The sequence below is a fragment of the Elephas maximus genome, chromosome 10, assembly GCF_024166365.1.
Source record: "Elephas maximus indicus isolate mEleMax1 chromosome 10, mEleMax1 primary haplotype, whole genome shotgun sequence".
NCBI lineage: Eukaryota > Metazoa > Chordata > Mammalia > Proboscidea > Elephantidae > Elephas > Elephas maximus.
The window spans coordinates 108,677,238-108,695,263 of NC_064828.1; the positions used below are offsets into that span (position 1 = coordinate 108,677,238).

An 18,026-nucleotide genomic window follows, 5' to 3' on the forward strand; every position below is an offset into this window, starting at 1 on the left:
AAATCTCTATCAGACACTTTAAGTATATTATCAAGAGTAAGTTTCTCATTCAAAAGTTTTATACACAAATTGTTTTATGATGCTGGTTACAATCCCTGCAATGTGTCAGCACTCTCCCCATTTCCCTTTCCCCCTGGGTTCCCCGTGTCCAGTCACCCAGTTTTCCTGTCCCTTCCTGCCTTCCTGTCTTTGCTTTCAGGCAGCTGTTGCCCATTTGGTCTCATCTGTGTGTTGTTTTGTCTTATAGGCTTGTCAAATCTTTGGCTGGAAGGTGAACTTCGGGAGTGGCTTCAGTTCTGAGTTAGCAGGGTGTCCGGGGGCCACAGTCTCAGAGGTTCCTCCAGTCTCAATAATGCTTTTAATAGTATCCCTTACTTCTTATATTTTCTTATCAATGTGAAAACATCAAATGTAATTCCTCTTCAATCTTACCAAAAAAAAAAAAAAAAAAAAGAACCCTATCACAGTATCAGTATCTCCCAAATGTGTGCAGGAATTAGCACCTACTATGTGCTGGGTGGAGCCTGGTGGCAGAGTGGTTAAGGGCTGGGCTGCTAACCAAAAGGCTGGCAGTTCGAATCGACCAGCCACTCCTTGGAAACCCTATGGGGCAGCTCTACTCTGTTCTATAGGGTCACTATGAGTCAGAATCAACTCAACAGCAGTGGGTTTGGTTTTGGTTTTTGGTATGCCAGGTGATAAAACTGCTAGTTTTACAGTTTTACATACATTGTCATTTGAACTTTAGTAAGAGCCCAGTAAAAGAGAGCGGTATCATTACTAGTTTACGGATGAAAAAACTGAGGCTTAAAAGTTAAATAACTTTCACAAAACATACATCCAAAAAGTGGGTAGAAATAAAAGGAACCAGGGCTCCTCGGAGAATCAGCTGATTCTAGGGTTGGGGCAGGGAAAATACAGGAAGAGCCTGAAAGTAAGGCAGTGCCGGGGTGGATTATCCAATAAACACAATTAAGCCCGTGCTTACCTTGCTCACTAGGTCATCCGCACCTGGCAGGGGCTACAAGTTTAAAAAGAGGTTTTGATTCCATAAGAAGGAGATGTGGGTTTGGGAGAGAGACAGATGCAAACCATACTTAGAAAAACAATCTTTGATGTGGTGAAAAAACATGGCTACATTTGATCTGGTAAGCAAGGTAAGCATTGTGCTTACCTTGCTTATTGGATACTCCACCCCTGGAAGATGCCCAAAAGACACAACGATGGGGACAAATCTAAGAGACACAGGAACTAACTTCCAAGGGCTTCCCCAATGGCTAAAGTTGGAATGATACGAGCATCAAAACAAAAAACATAGTAGATTATAACCCAAAGTATAAAATAAACAAGAGTCCAGGCTGATAAGAATATATGATCCAATAAATACATAGATTAAAAAAACTGGTAAAAGAGACAAGTTTTCCTTACAGAAGAATTCCAAACAACATAAGACAAATACAGCCCTCTTCAGGAGGTAGAGCTTAATCCCTCCCACTCCCCACTCCCCAGGGTGGGTTAGACTTAGTGACTTGCTTCCAAAGAGCAGAGTACAAGAAGGGAAAACTAGTCAACTTTCCAGTGGGGAAGCCCAGCAAACACTACCTTAACCAAGTGATAAAGTTTACCACCACCTGTGGTAAGTCATGTTGATACAATTAACCCATTGCTGTTGAGTCAATTCCAACTCACAGTGACCCTATAGGACAAAGAAGAACAGCCCCATAGGGTTTGCAAGGCTGTAATCTTACAGAGGAGCCCTGGTGGCACAGTGGTTAAGTGCTTGGCTGCTAACCAAAAGGTTGACAGTTCAAATCCACCAGCCACTCATTGGAAACCCTATGGGGCAGTTTGACAGAAGTGAGTTTGGTTTTGGCGTTTTTTAATCTTTATGAAAGCAGGCTGCCACATCTATCTCCCATCGAGCAGCTGGTGGGCTTGAACTGCTGATCTTTCAGCTAGCAGCCAAGTGCTGTACCACTGCACCACCAGCCAGAAGGGTACTTTACCCCTATAATTCAAGTCTAATACTGAGAAAAAAGAAAAACATCAAGACAAACTCAAATTGAGGGGCATTCTACAAAATACCTCACCAGTCTCCCCAAGACTGTCAAGGTCACCACAAACAAGGAAAGACCGAGAAACCGTAACAGACCATAGGGGGCTGAGGAGACACGACAACTCAGTGCAATTCCTTGGACTGAAATGAGGACATTAAAGGGAAAACTGGTGAAATCCAAATAAAGCCTGGAGTTTAGTTAACAGTTATGTACCAATGTCAGTTTCCTAGTTGCGGCAAATATACCACAGTAATGTATGTAATGTATGATGTTAAAAATGGTGGGAGGGGCAGAGCGGGAGGACCCGGGTAAGGGGTATACAGGAACTCTCCGCAACTTTCTCGTAAACGTAAAATTATTCCAAAATACAAATTTATTAGGCACCAAGGAGGGGAAGGGAAAGACAGGATGTGAACCAAGGTTTGTCCACCGTTAACATCACACAACACTAGTAGGTTACACACAGAGCGGAAAGGCCACTGGACTTGGAGACTGGAAACCATTTCCTGTCACTTGTCATCTAGGTGATTCTGGGAGGGTCACAAACTGAGTCTCAGTTTCCTCACCTGTAATATGGTAAGAACACCTACCCCCCTTCCTCACAGAGTGTTGTAAAAATTAGAAGAATATATGTAAAAGTAACTTACAAACCGGAGAGTCCTATACGAGTATGAGCTAAAGGGAAAACTATAAGCATAAGACCATAGCAACACCGACATGCAAAAGTAAGTCTGATTTCATTTTTAATCAGGAGAGTAGAAAACTGCACGAGTACTACAATAGTTTACGCTCACACACAACTGTTCACTGAAGAAGGGTTTTTCCTTCCATTAAACTGATGGAAGGAAAGAATCTGGACTTCAGGAAGTTTTTCTAAGCTTATTAAAAAGCTTACTGGAACAAGACCTCTATTGTACATTTAATTAGCTGCCTATAAAGTCAACCAGCAGAGCGCTCTTGAGTCATCATACAACACTAAATTCCAGCCACATTTTATGGAAGCTGATCACAATCTGATCCCCAAAGTAACTGACTGATTATGGATAAACCTTTTCAGGTTAATATTCCTGCAATGAAAACTAGCATGTCTGTACATAAAAAAGGCATGTAGAGAACCAGAAAGAAAGTAAACCCATTTTTTTCTTCTCTCCAAGCCCCAGAAACTTTATTCAATCCTCCTACCCTCCTGTACAGGGGAAGGTGAGGTTTTTATAACTAGACTGAGAGCTCTGCCATGTTCTGACCCCTGGAGTGCCTCTCCCCCTCCTTCTCAGAGAAGAAACGATCCCTCGACAGGGCCTTCCTGCTACAAAGCACTGGTTTCCACCCTAGGGCATTATGACTGCAGAACGGACTGGAAATGAGGAGTGAGGATATCAGGATTTTAGAACCACCTCTGCCACTAACTAGCAATTTAACTTAGGGAAAATCACTTTTCCTCCTGAGGCCCTTTCTCTTTTTTTGTAAAAACAAGTGGGTTGGATTAGATAGTCAGTGAGGTCCCTTTCCCCAACCTTAAACTTCTGATTTGAATGTAATTCACTACTAAGTTATTTTACTTCACATTCATCAGAAGGATCAGGCCCAACGACTATGAAAATTACCAGACTGAAAACTGCCAGATGACTACCCTAGAGTCCAATTTCTCCTTACTCAAAAAAGTTTTTAAAACCTCTAAACATTCAGCAGCAGTTAAGAAAAAAAAAATTCTAATTACCTCAGGAAACAAAGCTTAATTTTTCCTCAGAGATCACTACTTGCAGAAGGCTCTCAGGGATCAACTCTGGCCAATTACTAGATCTCACATAAAAGTATATTGTCTTAAGCACAAAATAAAGACCATTTTTGGCAAAAAAAAAAAAAAATAGAGCATCTATCCCCAAACCGAAAGAACCACATATTAAGTGACCGTTTGACACAAATTGGAAGTACAGCTCCTTGGCTGGATCTATATCCAGGAAAAATTAATTTTTATTAATGATGTGGGTAGGGGGCTAGAATCCACAACCTAAAATCTGGATTCACCATCACCTTAGCTAATATTCTCAGAACGCTTCCCTAACATTCTTATTCTCTTCTGAGCCAGAAGGTTTTAACATGTAGTCTATGAACCACTATAAACTAAAATATCCAGTTATTCTGAACTTTCTCCACTGGAGACTAGCAAATCTGAATCAACATTCCTTGAAGAAAACGAAGTTAACATAAATTAGCCACAATGACAGTCAGATAAAATTTATCCTAAGATTATTAACAGGAGAAAGCTTGGTGTGAAACGCTTTAACACATGCCTAGCTCAAAAAGATTAATAAACACCCGACTTGAATTTAACTGAATTGAATTAAAAACAAAGAATGCTTTACTTTAATGTAACTTAATTTTTCTACGAATGCTCTCTATTTTAGATGGATTTGGTGGATTGTTATCTTGTAAGAAAAAAGTCTCAGTCATGGCAAACCTAGCCTTCTGTGACAGCTACTTATATGTAAAGATCTTCTATCAACCCTGGAAACCCTGGTGGTGTAGTGGTTGAGAGCTACGGCTGCTAACCAAAACGTTGGCAGTTCAAATCTACCAGGTGCTCCTTGGAAACCATATGGGGCAGTTCTACTGTCCCACAGGGTCGCTATGAGTCAGTGTCGACTCGACAGCAACCCCAAAAACCAAAACCAGCTGTATCCTCAACTGCAAAAGGTTAAGATTTTTTTTGTTTGTTTTTTTCTAGCAATCCCAGTGTAGCGTTGCGATGGTACCAAGTAAAGGACACTTACATAACCCTTCTGCTAGCTCTTAAAGCTATCACAGCGTTGTCACTTCACCAAACAAAAGGCTTCCTTGTTCTACTCTAGGGGAAAAAAAATGTTAATCTTAAAATTTTACCTGTTTAAGACAACTGCTGTATATCTTCTCTCCACAAAAATAATTCCGCATAAAATATTGGTAAACGGAGAAGGAAAATTTGTCTCTGGTTTCTCTTTTTCTTCAATTTCTTCATCCTCATCATCATCCTCAGAATCGCTCCAAGACACGTAATTGTCCTGATTGCGATTATTATACCACTCAACGCTCTCAAACTGCTGCCGCTCGTACGGTTTGTATTTGCGTAAGATCTCGAGCAGCTTTATGACTTTCGGAGTGACAAATTTCAGGTCAAGTGAGGCAGGTGAGAAGTGCTCTTCACACAGTGCATGGATTTTCCTTAGGAAAGTGTCTGTAAACAATAGAAATTTCCTGTGCAGCTCCTCTTGTTCATGCTTGATGTATTTCTGCAGTTCTCTTACCATCATCCCAGCTACTTTATCTGCACACCAGGGCCCCAGAACCACCAATACCGCACGACAGTCTGACAGTATCTACAGAAAAAATTTAAAAAGTCAAATGCTAAGCAATATTCATGTGGCATTTTCATATGGGGCTTTAACTTGAATTTAAGTTGTTCTCAAACTGCCCCTTCAAGATAAATTTACCCCATTAATGTAAACGCTGAGGTTAATTTCCTAAGGTTGGAGGGAGGGATCAGAGGTCCTTTCAAGCTCTGCTTTCCTATATACATAGAGCGAGAGAGAGAGAGAGAAAGGGACCCTGGTTGCCAGTGATTTAACTGCTGGGCTGCTAATCAAAATGTTGGCAGTTCAAGCCCACCAGCCACTCTGTGACAGAAAGCTGTGAGAGTCTGCTTGCATAAAGATTTACAGCCTTGGAAACCCGATGGGGCACTACTATGTCCTCTAAGATCACTATGAGTCGGAATCGACTTGATGGCAATGGGTTTTTTTTGGGTTTGTATATATAGAGAGAGGCAGAGAGAGACAGACAGCAGACAGATTAACCCTGGGTGGCACAAACAGCTAACACACTCAGCTTCTAACCAAAATGTTGGAGGTTTAAGTCTACACAGAGGCACCTTGGAAAAAAGGCCTGGCAATTTACTTCCAAAAAATCAGTCACTGAAAACCCTATGGAGCACAGTTCTACTCTGACACAAATGGGATGGCAGGAGTCAGAACTGGCTCAATCGCAACTGGTTTATTGGAGATATACAGACACACACATATATCCAGGACGCTTTTTTTTTTTTAGGTGAAAATAATTAAATAGAAATTAAAAGATGGAATCATACAAGGTTAAAAAAACTTAATTTGGACCTGTGACTAGTTAGAACTACAACCAAGTCATTTACTTCCTGGCAAAATAAGCAAGGCATTATACATGTTATCAAGAAAGAACAAAACAGTTTTCCTTGAGCTTTATCTACAGACAACATCCTGATTTTTTAAGGCCAGAACTATGGATGATTTTTGGCCAGTCTAAGCCAGCACTTCCGTCTGCAATGGTGAGGTTGTTCTGAAACCGCTGTACAGTGTGTCCTCTGTGAACATTTCGATGAAAACAACTGCACCAGGTCAGGTCAGCTAATGCCAGATGCTGATATCGGAGCCTGCTCAGTGCGCCGCCTCCTACAACCCCGGCTCAGGGCAGAGTGTAAGCCGTAACCTGGCAGTAACTGAGGGGTCACCCGGTCTGCAGGCAAGCAGGAGACATACTGGGCTGAGAAACATTTGAGCACTGCTGCTCTGGGAAAAGCCAGCAGGAGAGAAACGAAGGCTGAGAGTCAGTATAACACAGTATTAACACAGTATTCGCAAATGTCCGCAAAGCCCTAGGCCTGCTTTAACGCATCAGGGTCACCTGGAGGACTCCACCCCGAGCGAGCAGATCCACCAGGTTTGGAGTGGGCCCGTCACTGGCATTTCTAACAAGTTCCCAGGAGATGCTGATGCTGACAGCCCAGGGGCACACAGTGAGATCCCTACTCTCAAAGCTGCAGCACAGGGGCGACAGGCTCTTACCGATTACCCACACTAGGAAACATAAAGACTCATTCAGCCTGAGGGTGGAGCTCATTCACCTGACCAAAGAGGAAAAAAACTGACCCCCCCTCCATACTGAAATATCCACGACTCCTAACTCATCTGCCCAAATCAGGGAGATCTCTACTTAATAACGTAATTGTTATGTTATGCTTCTACCAGAGGGGTAGGAAGATAAGGCCTTAAACTAAAATACCTAGAAAACAGCCTCATTAGAAGCATATTTTTACGTCAGTATTAAAAACAAATAGAAGCTTTTTATTATACTTTTACAACATTTACTTTGTATATGTTTTACCTGTTTAGAAATTAAAGTAGAATCTCTCTCTTTTGAATGTACGGATATGTTACAGTCGTTGATAAAATTAAGTGCTTCTTCTAATTCCATCAGCAGTCTTTCATAAAGCCCACTCCTGTCAGTAAAAGGTCCGCAATCCACCACAATTTCACATGGCTGAGAAGTGTATCTTTAGGGTCAGAAACAAAAGCTGTCAGTACCTAGCAACAGTGAAAATACAACTGCTTCAGTTAAAAAAAAAAAAAAATTTTTTTTTCATAAAACAAGAAAAAAAAAAGAATACATACTAATAGGCTAAAATGTTAGCAATGGGCTGGGGTTTTAGGTGATTCTTTTAATTATTACCTTTCCATATTACTGAATTTCTCCACAGTAAACACATAACTTTTTTTTTTTTTTGTAAACCAATAGGTATCCTTCAAAACGAAGGAGAAGAAAGGAAGAAGAGAGGACTAAAAATTGAGCACCGTCCACATTACACAGGGGCTTTAGATTCTCCTTTATCAAGGCTTGAACTGGGTCCTTCAGGTTGGTACCTGCTGAGAATTTACATTTCTAAGAAGTTCCCAGGTCATGCTAACACTGCTGGTTAGGGACCGATTCTGGGGACCACTAGTAGAGCTGCGGTTCTCAAAGTGTATTACACACAAGAATCACTTGGGGATCTTGTTAAAACGCAGCTTCTGATTTAGTGTATCTGGGGGTGGAAATGCACATTCTCAGCAGGGGTTTGAACTGGAACAAACCGATTCAAGGCCCTGTATTTAATCCTCACTCAGGGTGGATTATGAAGGCTCAAGACAGTAAGTGATCTTGTCCAACCCAAAACTCAGGACTGCCTTCCTCGAAGGTTCTTGCAGCTAAACCACACTGCCTCCTCCATTTAAATCTCCATGCCAAAGAAGAAACTTCATATTTTCAGTCTGCATGCCTCCTAGGGACAACAGGCAGGCTTACAAGATGCCTTCCTAAGGTGGTACTGACTTTTACCTGTACTACGCTTGCCTGTGACAGGTCTCCAGGACTGACTGCCTAAGGCTGATAGGTCCAAGAATTTGGGGAACAGATTTCATTATCACCCCAGGTGTTCTGTTTTAAGGTTTGGTCTTCCGTCTCTTGCTCCCAGGGGCATCAGCCAGAAGCAAGAACAGTGACATTCAAAATAGTCTTGAAACTCAATCATGATCACTTCCCAGAAGACGACACAGGGATGGGAGGTGGACAACAGAGGAAAGCTTTATCACTAATTGTATCCTTTTCCATACTATTTGAATTTTATAGCATTCCAAATGTTAATTTCATTTTAAATGAGCCCTGAAAGGAAAGCTCTCCCATCTTTCAATCATGTCTGATATCATTCCTTGATCTTGCCTTACTTCCATGACATATGACAATCAGAATGACACATAATAGTCTAGAAGCACATATGACTTTAAGGAAAAGAAATATAGTGATGACATATTTAAATACCGTAGTTTTCCTTTCTCTTAACCCAAATCAGAATTTATGCTTAACCAGCCCTGTGTCTCTAACACATACTGTGACATCATGTTTCTGTAGGTTGTTGAATTAATGATGTAAAGAATTAAAAAAAACTCATAAAACTAAAGTCAGAGTCCAGAAGAATACTCTTGAGAAACAAAGAAACAACTCCTAACTCAATCTAAAGCAAACGTACTGGCATTTAAAGTAACTATAACAAAGGTGAAATCCTCAATAAATCATGAATTTGTACAAACTGAAAACAAAAATACTGAAGCCCTATGCAAAAACCAAGCACAAGACATGAATGGATATTTTACATAAATATTCTAAACTGTTTATTCTAACTAGTATATAAGAAATGGATAGTTGATACAGTTTCCACCAAATTAGAAAAGCTCTGTAAACTAATAATCCTAGTACACATTTTCCGGAAATAAATTTGGCAATACCCAGAAAGAGCCTGGGTATCTGGGTTTTGTGGAACAGATGCTAATCAAGCAAAGAATATTCAAAAGGAGCAATTCAGCACCAAGAATCACAAGTGGAGAACTAGGTAAATATCAAATCCAGTAAAGGACGTACTTACCCGTTGTAATTAAACGTCCTGATACCTCTACTTCTCCTGAAGATTTCAAGTTGTACAGGCCTAGCAATCTATGTCTGGCCAGATATAAGCAAAAGTACAGCCTGGGACTTCTACATGAGGCTCAGAGAAGTCAGAAAAAGGATGTCCTGAAGGTCATAAGATCTGTATTCGTATTCCATATGGCACTGAGATATGTAAGTTTGATTAATCTAAAATGTTATTTTTCTGCTCATCTACAAAGAGAACTTTGACCAAATTCCTATTAAATACCAGGCACATCACAAGCTGCCCATGGAATCGTTCATCAAGGAACCACAGCAAACCACTATGGGTGCCATTTTACAGGTTTAGGGACAGTGACTCACCTGTAGCCACGCAGTTTACAACTGGCAGAGCCAGTATTCAAACCCATGTCTGACTCAACTCTATCCCCGAGAAATTAAAAAAAAAAAAAAACACAACCTTGCTACTGTTGAGTCTATTCCGACTTAATAATGACTCTATAGGACAGAGCAGAACTGCTCCACAGGGTTTCCAGGGAGCGGCTGGTGAATTCCAATTGCTGATCTTTTGGTTAGCAGCTGAGCTCTTTAACCACTATGCCAGCAGGGCTTCACCTGAGAAATCAGTCCTCTCTATTTACTACAACTGTCCTGTGGATTACCACCTGGTAATCCTTAGATTCAAGACTCTAAGAATGATATAAGGGTATTTTTCTGTGAACTGAATGTGGTTGTTTTTGTTGGGTGTCAACGGGTCGGTTTTGACTCACAGCGACCCTGTATGTACAACAGAACATATGTACAACAGGACCACTGCCTGCTCCTGCGCCATCCTCATGATCGTTGTTATGCTTGAATCCACTGTTCCAGCCACTGTGTCAATCCATCTCATTGAAGGTCTTCCTCTTTTAGCTTTTTCAAATGTAGTTACACTCATCTAAAAACCGCTTTCGCTACCAATTTAAACAGGCTCCCTTCTACCAACTTAAGCAAATCAATAAGGTTATGTGTGTGTGTATTTTAATGAACCTCAAAACAGCAACTCTCTCAAATGAGACAAACCTAGATATTGTAAATAGCATCAGGAATCCACAACCTATTTTTGAAGCAACAGGGTGTTTCCAATTATTGTAAAGTATATTGTAAAACTCTGGATTCTCTGAATAAATCAATGTTCTTTCAAAGCAGGACGTAGGACATTTAGGTCCGAACAACAATGCAGAGACACTGACAGATAAAAACACAACTCTGCTGTCACAGTCCCCAGTCCTTGTCAGCATCAGCAGAGGAAGGGCTGCCCTTACTTCCCATAATCTCTTGAGGCAGGAGCACCTCCATTTGTTGCCCTCGAAGGAAGGCTAGATTCCTGCATTCGCAGATTAACTATCCCCATAAAGAATTCTTAGTCTTGCTCATTCCTTCCAACAAACGTTTTTGTTCACTCAAACAGGTACTGTGTGCAAGGCACTGTGAAAGATACTGAGGGATGAAAAGTTGCAAACAGCCTCATTAACACCACGTCAATCGGCAGCAAGCAGCAGCACGTACCTGTCTAAGACCACCAGGTCTGTGGCAGTTTCAGCATTACTCTGAAGAATTTTCTCCAGTTTCTGAATCTTTTCTTCCAATTCCTCTGGATCACATTTCCCATTTAAAATGGAAGCAGTTAGTCCCAAAATGCGAGGACATGATGGACAATTTTCACAGAGCTAACATAGTAAGATACTGACAGTAAGGATTCCATTGTAAGGCCATGACAAAATCAGACACTACCACATTAAAACATGTCAAAAGTACTAAACACAAACAACAATTTGTTCAGTGCAAACAGCAATGTACCAAGGACACATTACTTAGGAACTTACTGTAGCATGTTTAATGAATCTGTTTATCGAAAAGACGCATTTAAACATGCTATGACAGATTATTATATAGTCCATTTGTTTATATTACGATGTTGAAAAATTCATTGTACTTTTAAGTAAACATTAATATTCATTCATTCATACACTGGAATCAAGTTCCCAAAATTGATAACTGTTACTGCTTTTTGATACCTAAAATACTGTATATACTCAGTAATTTGACCACGAATCACCCAAACTGATAAAGTCTAAAACTTACCTTCATAATTTCTCGATAGGGGTGGTCTAGGATTGCAAGGTGGCACTCATCAAACACCAAAAGGTTAATATCTGACAGTGATAAGTAACCATTTTTCAACACATTCAAGGCGACATAGCAAGTCATAACCAGAACCTAAAATAAAACCAACATCAGTATACAAACGTGTCACTTACCTGCCTAGACACACATAAATGAAATCGAATCATGGAGCCATTGTTTGGTAGATGAGGGTTAAGAAATTCATTAGTCAGTCAAAATTAAACTAAAAATTCTAAGTATATAGAAGTTCATACACTGGAACCAAGAAACAAAATGATGAAAACATGGAATAGACTCTACTGGATAAAATTTTCTACTATGAGGACGAGGTCTTTATGATAAACCCAAAAACCAAACCCACTGCCATCCAGTCGATTTCGACTCACAGCGACCTGATACAGCAGAGCAGAACTGTCCCACAGGGCTTCCAAGGAGCAGCTGGTGGATTCGAACTGCCAACCTTTTGGTTAGCAGCCAAACGCTTGGCCACTGCACCACCAAGGCTCTGTCTTTGTGATAAACCTCCTTTAGGTTTTCAGGTTCCTACAGCCAAATTTTGACTGACAAGTTCTGTCAATTTAATCAAATCATAAAACAATTCACGCTGATCTTTTTCTTCCCACTGAACTGACAAGATTTTCCAGAGGAAAACACAGACTCAATGTTCTTCTTGGAGCTTACCACTCTGGACACTTAGGCGTTTTATTAATAAGGACTTAACCCAATATGTGAGCTATGCTAGTAGACCGTGGACTGCTGAAGGTTAGGAAGCACCTCTCAACCACTCTGTATCCGCCAACACCCACCAGAGTGGCTGACACAGAGAAGGCTCTCAACACATGCTGGCCACGTGGAAACCTAAGTTAGAGGAAATCTCCATCAAAGACTCAAAGACCTCAACCAAGAAAGCGCTCAAGTTTCAAGACATTTAATTCAAGAATAAATTTTCTGAAAGCAGATGATCTGCAAGTTGGAAATAGGGAGCAGAAATTTGTGTTTCTCCAGCAGGTAAATCACACTGCAAAGCTGCTGCTTTTCTACGCAGTAAGAGCAACAATAAATTGTCATCTATTTGGTTTTAGCAGGAGCCTTACAGTCAGAGAGAGAGCATATGGGCTAGTTTCTAGGCCGATAAAGCACAGGAAAGTAGAGTTTTAAACCTAACTCAGACGACCACGGCAATAGGTCATTTTATAAACCAAGTCAAGGACTTCTAGGGATTTATAAAGTGAAATTTCTCTACAATTCTTACCTGGTGCTTCATAAACTCTTGGTTCCATTTCTCTTTTGTCCAAGATGCATTTACTTCCAGGTTTGAGTACTCCCCAACCTTGAGATCCGAATGAGTTCTGACAGCTGACACTTGTTGTGCAACCTGGTTTGCTGATTACAAATATAACAACTCCATGTAAATATGAGAAATCTTACCTAGTTGGCTCTCTGGGCTGATAATGATTATGACAGTTGAGTAAATCCTTACTATATATTATAGTTTCTTAAATAGCCCATTTAAAATCATAGTTTCAAGGTTATCCTCCAAAATGCACTCACTAGACTCACCACCCTGCCCTTTGGTAATTCACTTCAGAGCAGGGTTTCCAATCACGTGTATACGTAAGAATCACCTGGATACATACGACTCACCTGGGGGTCTCGTTAAACTGTAGATTCTGATTCAGTATGTCTGGGGTAGAAATGCAAATTCTCAGCAGGGGCTTGAACCAGCCCTGTTTCAGAGAACCTTGTATCACTTCCCTTCTTTACAGCCCATTTCTTCCCACCTAAGAATTTAGCTTCCACTACACACCGTGCAGGGTTAAACACAGACCACAGCGCAGAAACAAGAGAAACGTCAGGATATCATTCCTAGGGGTCTTCTCAAATGCCCCCTTTAAGTGTTGTAGCCCTTTCTTGATCTAATAGGATCATTTTAAAAGTCAAGCCTGCTATACTTGAATGGCAATCACTTCAGGACCACCCCTCCTGTTTCTTCAATAAAATCGGATTATTTCACCAAGAGATAAAGCAGTCGCATAGTCATGCTGAGACTATCTCAAAAGAGGAAGGAGGTGACAGTTACATTAGAACCTTATCAGCTGATGTTCACATTTTATACTTTTTGTTTTGATGTATAATCCCAAACACATAAAAATCGGTATTTTAAACTCTTACTACGTCTAACCCTTAAGGAGCATATTTCTTTCTGCAGCTGGTAGAACAAAATTATAAATCAAGAAGTTGCCTAGCTCCTAATCAGGGCACCTTTTGACACACTCTGTGAAGCTAAAACATCAACAACAAAGATAACTTTAACGACTTAGATTAAATTCTAAAAGTATTCCATTCAAAAGAAATGCAGAATCAGAATTAAATGCAATTACATTTAAGAGAAAAATTAAAGTATAAACCTCAGAAATAAAATGGCTAATACTGAAGAGAAATAGCATAAAGTTAATAAGACAAAGTGATAACTTCTATCAGTTTTAACAAGCCCATTATTTGTCCAACTCCCTTTACTTTCAATAACTTAACTGAATACCCAGAGAGAAAATCTGCTTAAACATAAAATCTCATCCAATCTCCACACAATTTGATAAAACAATTTGTTATTACCAGAGTTGACCAAGAACACCGTCCTTTTTCCATTTCTGCTGAAGTCTCCCCTGATCTGGTAGGACAGCTCTTTAGTGAGTAGTACTGCGATAAACGTCTTCCCTGAGCCAGTGTTTAAGCAGACTATGGTATTACGGTCCAGAGCTGCTTCAAGCAGTTCGACCTGAAATACAGCAGGCAAGGAGGTTACACACTTCTGACCCAAGTACGAAATTTAGAAAAGTGCTTTTTGTTTCAAACCAGGAAATGTCACTGTTCTCTAAAATCTTCCTTCAATAAATTTACAAAAAAAATAAAAATAAAATACTTTCCACATCTTTTTAGAATCATCATCATCAGAGGGGTGAAAATGCCTGTGCTGTGCAAATTTACGTTGAAATGGCAGTCATCATTTCTGATCTTCACTGAAGGACTCTGTTTTTACAGAGATGGGGCAATTCTCGAGAATAATGTGACTCAACTTACAGTAAGCAGGGTTCTACCCACTTGGCTGGGTATTTTCAAACCAGTCTATTCTTACCCAGCTCAACAGAACAGATACACCCAAAAGGATATTAAGGAACAGTGAGGTTTTCACAGAGGGGAAAAAATTCGGAACTCCACAAATAAAACTATCAAATAAATTATCCAGCAGATGTTAGAAAAGAAAAGGACTATTAAGAACAAAGGTGTTTTGTATGAGAAAATTAATCAGAAGAGGGAGGCTTGAAACGGTAAATGAGTTTTACAGAAGATGTGTCAACTATATGCTAATTTACTCCATTTTAGTAAAAAAAAAAAAAAAAAAGCTCCAGTATTAGTGTCATCATTAGTACCTGATATTTTCTTGGCGTGTAAATGTTATCATGGATTGCTTCTTGTTGCCATGGCAGTCCAAAGAAAGGACCCATTGGTGAGGAAGCAGGGGTCATGAGCTGCAGGCCTGCCATGCTGAGGGGTTGCAAAGCAGGGCTTTTCATTCATCCAGTGTTTCTTTCATTGCATTTTTGTTCTAGCACAGCTTACTACAAAAGGGAAAAAGAATACCATTACACACCGTGCAGGGTTAAAAACAGAAGAAAGCACAGAAACAAGAGACACGTCAGCATATCATTCCTAGGGGTCTTTTCAAATGCCCCCTTTAACTGTTACAGCCTTTTCTCGATCTAACAGGATCACTTTAAAAGTCGAGCCTTCCCTACCCTTCAGGCCAACAATTCTGTACCTAGAAACACGTTTAAAAAGAATCAGGCAACTGCCCGGAGATAGGAGATCATGAATACCTACTGCTGCATTATTATTCAGAAAGAGGAAATAACTTTAAAATCGACCCATGAAGAACGAGCTACATAAAATATGACAGTTATATAACGGGATCCTTTTAATCCATTAAAATTACAATTCGTATCTGTATTTCCTGATAGAGAACAGTAACCGTAACAAACCTTTAAAATCGCTATAGTCTTTTTAAATACGTACATGTATATAACTATATAAAACATGCAATTGTGTGTGTGCGTTTCCAATGTTCTTTGTAAATTTAATGATGTCATCACTGACAAACTAGCTAATGCACAGAGGGCACCAAGCACCGTGCCTGCCCCTCGGGAAAGACTCCAATGCCTGCCGTTATCACGTCATTACAGCAAAGGGCCATCAGCACAGGAGGTCTCTTTCCCAACTGACAACCTATCACAACCGTGTGGCTGACCAACTACTCAAGTCTGCATCTTCGACAGCACACACATCCCTGAGAAATTAAAGCACACCCTCCCGTGAAATGAAATGTTCTCGTATCTAGGCACTCCTCTTATTTCATATATTCTTTTCCAAAGGTAAATCTGATTATGCAAAACACCAAAATAAAACTTGAGTCTTCTTCAAAGTTCTAACCTGCAAATAGGGTCCAGAGTTCCAAACCTCTGTACCGAAGCCCGTCACCAGCTGGTGACTGTCAGCAGAACCTATCTGCCTGCAGAAAGGCGTTTCATCCTTGTGCCACTTTGGAGCCTTCATTGTTATACTCTTTGAAACCAGTAAGAGAGACCCCAGGTCTTTGTTCCTTGCCAATCAGAACTTTTTAATCTCCTGATACGTCAAACTTGCAACCACGGTACAACACAGCGGCTTAGGTTGCTGCATCAAATCCAACAAGAAGTGTCCAGCGCAGAGTCCCTGTCATCAGCAGACGTAGCGTCAAACTCTGATTCCAGAGATGAAACAGCTGACAAGGGTTCAGCGTCCAGCTCCTACAAAGTGCTCTCCCCAGTAAGTGGCACAAGGGCTGAGGACTTCAGCAAGATACATATGTCTGTGGACCAGAGGGCACAGTCGCTCTAATTATCTGACTGAGAGAGGTGGGAAGTGAAGGGCTGGAGTACACTCTGAAAAACCACTGAGTCATTCTTTTCCCTGGAGGAAATGAACCACCATCTCATGAGAAACGATCTGCCCGTTTTCTACTGAGCCAAAGCCCCAACAGCCATTCCTTTCACCCCACACCTGGCGCTCCCTTTTCTAAACTCCTCAGGCCCTCCGGGAGCAAGCCTTCAAGGTCATCACTCAGGGCTTTTTCTCAATGCAACTGACGAGAACCTTGTGTGGAAGTCCATTTTATCTAATTTCCTGAGACCCAACAAGCCAGTCTGAAGGCCCAAGTCTAAGGTTTTCAGGCACTTTCACTGGTCTTCACACCTGGCGACCACCCTTGGGGACAACTCCAGACTTCTCCTTCTTGACTGTGGGCTGCTTACTCCCTGGCATTACTTACCCTTATCTGATCCCTCACTGTTCACCCAACCCAAACGCTAACCCAAGGCCTACCACAGACACAGCAGAAGGTATCAGGAATCAGACCACATAGGGGGAAGGCGGGGAAGGGGATGGCAAATGGAGAAAAGAGGAGAGCAGTGTAAGTCCACCCGCATCTTCCCTACCTCCAGAAACCACAGACAGCCAGAAACTCTCCTTCTGGCCACCACTGCCACCCATTCTTCCATATAGGTAATATTAATAATAAGGCCAGAGAAATCATCTAAGAAATAAATGAGAGGATTATTCTATTTTTTAAAAGAGGGGAGCTGTATTCTTCAAAAACACTTCATTCTTTTATGTGCTCAAAGGCACAATTACTGTCAACTCTGTGGTGGTGGTCTCTGCAACGGCCCCTCGTACTTCTCCCACTGGGCAGCAGCTGTGCCATTTGACCTCCCTAACTCCAGCAGCGGCTCTGCTTGTCTCAGCCACACGGCCCCTTACTGAAGTCACCAGGGATCCAGCTTCTTATTTTCTATCTCCGCCAGCCACCCAGATCTAAGCCAATCGCTGCACAACTCTCCCTTGCCACAGGATTTGGCTCGTACCCGTCCAATAGCACCAAGGCTGGGGCTTTTATTTGGTGGTTGAGAAAGGGAATTCTCTTTCCCTCTGAACATGGTTCAGGAAACCATCAATCCCATTTGCTGCTGAAATTACCCAAAACTCATGAAAAGACCCAGCCTCAGGATGAAACTAGCACTAGAGATGGCAAAAATAAAGAATCTGGGCCCCTGAAGACATCAGTGAGCTGCTGGATCAACCAACCTCGAAGCCCAGTCTAAGGATGGACGCTCCAGTTACCTGAGTCAACCAATTCCCTTACTACCTGAACTGTCTAAGCTAGCTGCCACTGAGTTTTCTGTGACTCACAAACAAAAGCAAACCAAATGATGCCCTTCATCACTGTTATCGCTTCCCTTCCCTGGGGAAGTGCAAATGCAGAGGGGAGGGAGGGGAGGGGAGGGAAAAACTGTTTGTAGGAGAAAGTCTAGCACCAGGTACACTCCAAGAAACCAGGGACGAGTCCTATCTAGAAGCTTCTGAGACTTAGAAATTCTCTCCTTCTTTGTCCTTATGATTATTTTTTTCCCTTTCACTGCTAGTATATCCTTCTTAGAACTGCAAAGGTTAAAATGCTTGTTTCAGAGACAC

At 41.2% G+C, this 18,026-nt stretch overlaps 1 protein-coding gene across 2 annotated transcripts in view; it reads right to left on the reverse strand.

The window, feature by feature from the left end:
- The window catches only part of DICER1 (dicer 1, ribonuclease III), a 76,634-nt gene that overhangs the window by 33,431 nt on the left and 25,177 nt on the right, over nucleotides 1-18,026 (reverse strand). For both annotated transcript variants that reach the window (XM_049898449.1, XM_049898448.1), the window contains 7 exons: nucleotides 14,894-15,082; nucleotides 14,079-14,241; nucleotides 12,718-12,848; nucleotides 11,424-11,558; nucleotides 10,848-11,008; nucleotides 7,227-7,395; nucleotides 4,938-5,410 (listed from right to left, as the gene is read on the reverse strand). In XM_049898449.1, the coding sequence (XP_049754406.1) occupies nucleotides 4,938-5,410; nucleotides 7,227-7,395; nucleotides 10,848-11,008; nucleotides 11,424-11,558; nucleotides 12,718-12,848; nucleotides 14,079-14,241; nucleotides 14,894-15,037 (1,376 nt within the window). In that variant the 5' untranslated portion in view covers nucleotides 15,038-15,082. The remainder of the gene's footprint in view (nucleotides 1-4,937; nucleotides 5,411-7,226; nucleotides 7,396-10,847; nucleotides 11,009-11,423; nucleotides 11,559-12,717; nucleotides 12,849-14,078; nucleotides 14,242-14,893; nucleotides 15,083-18,026) is intronic.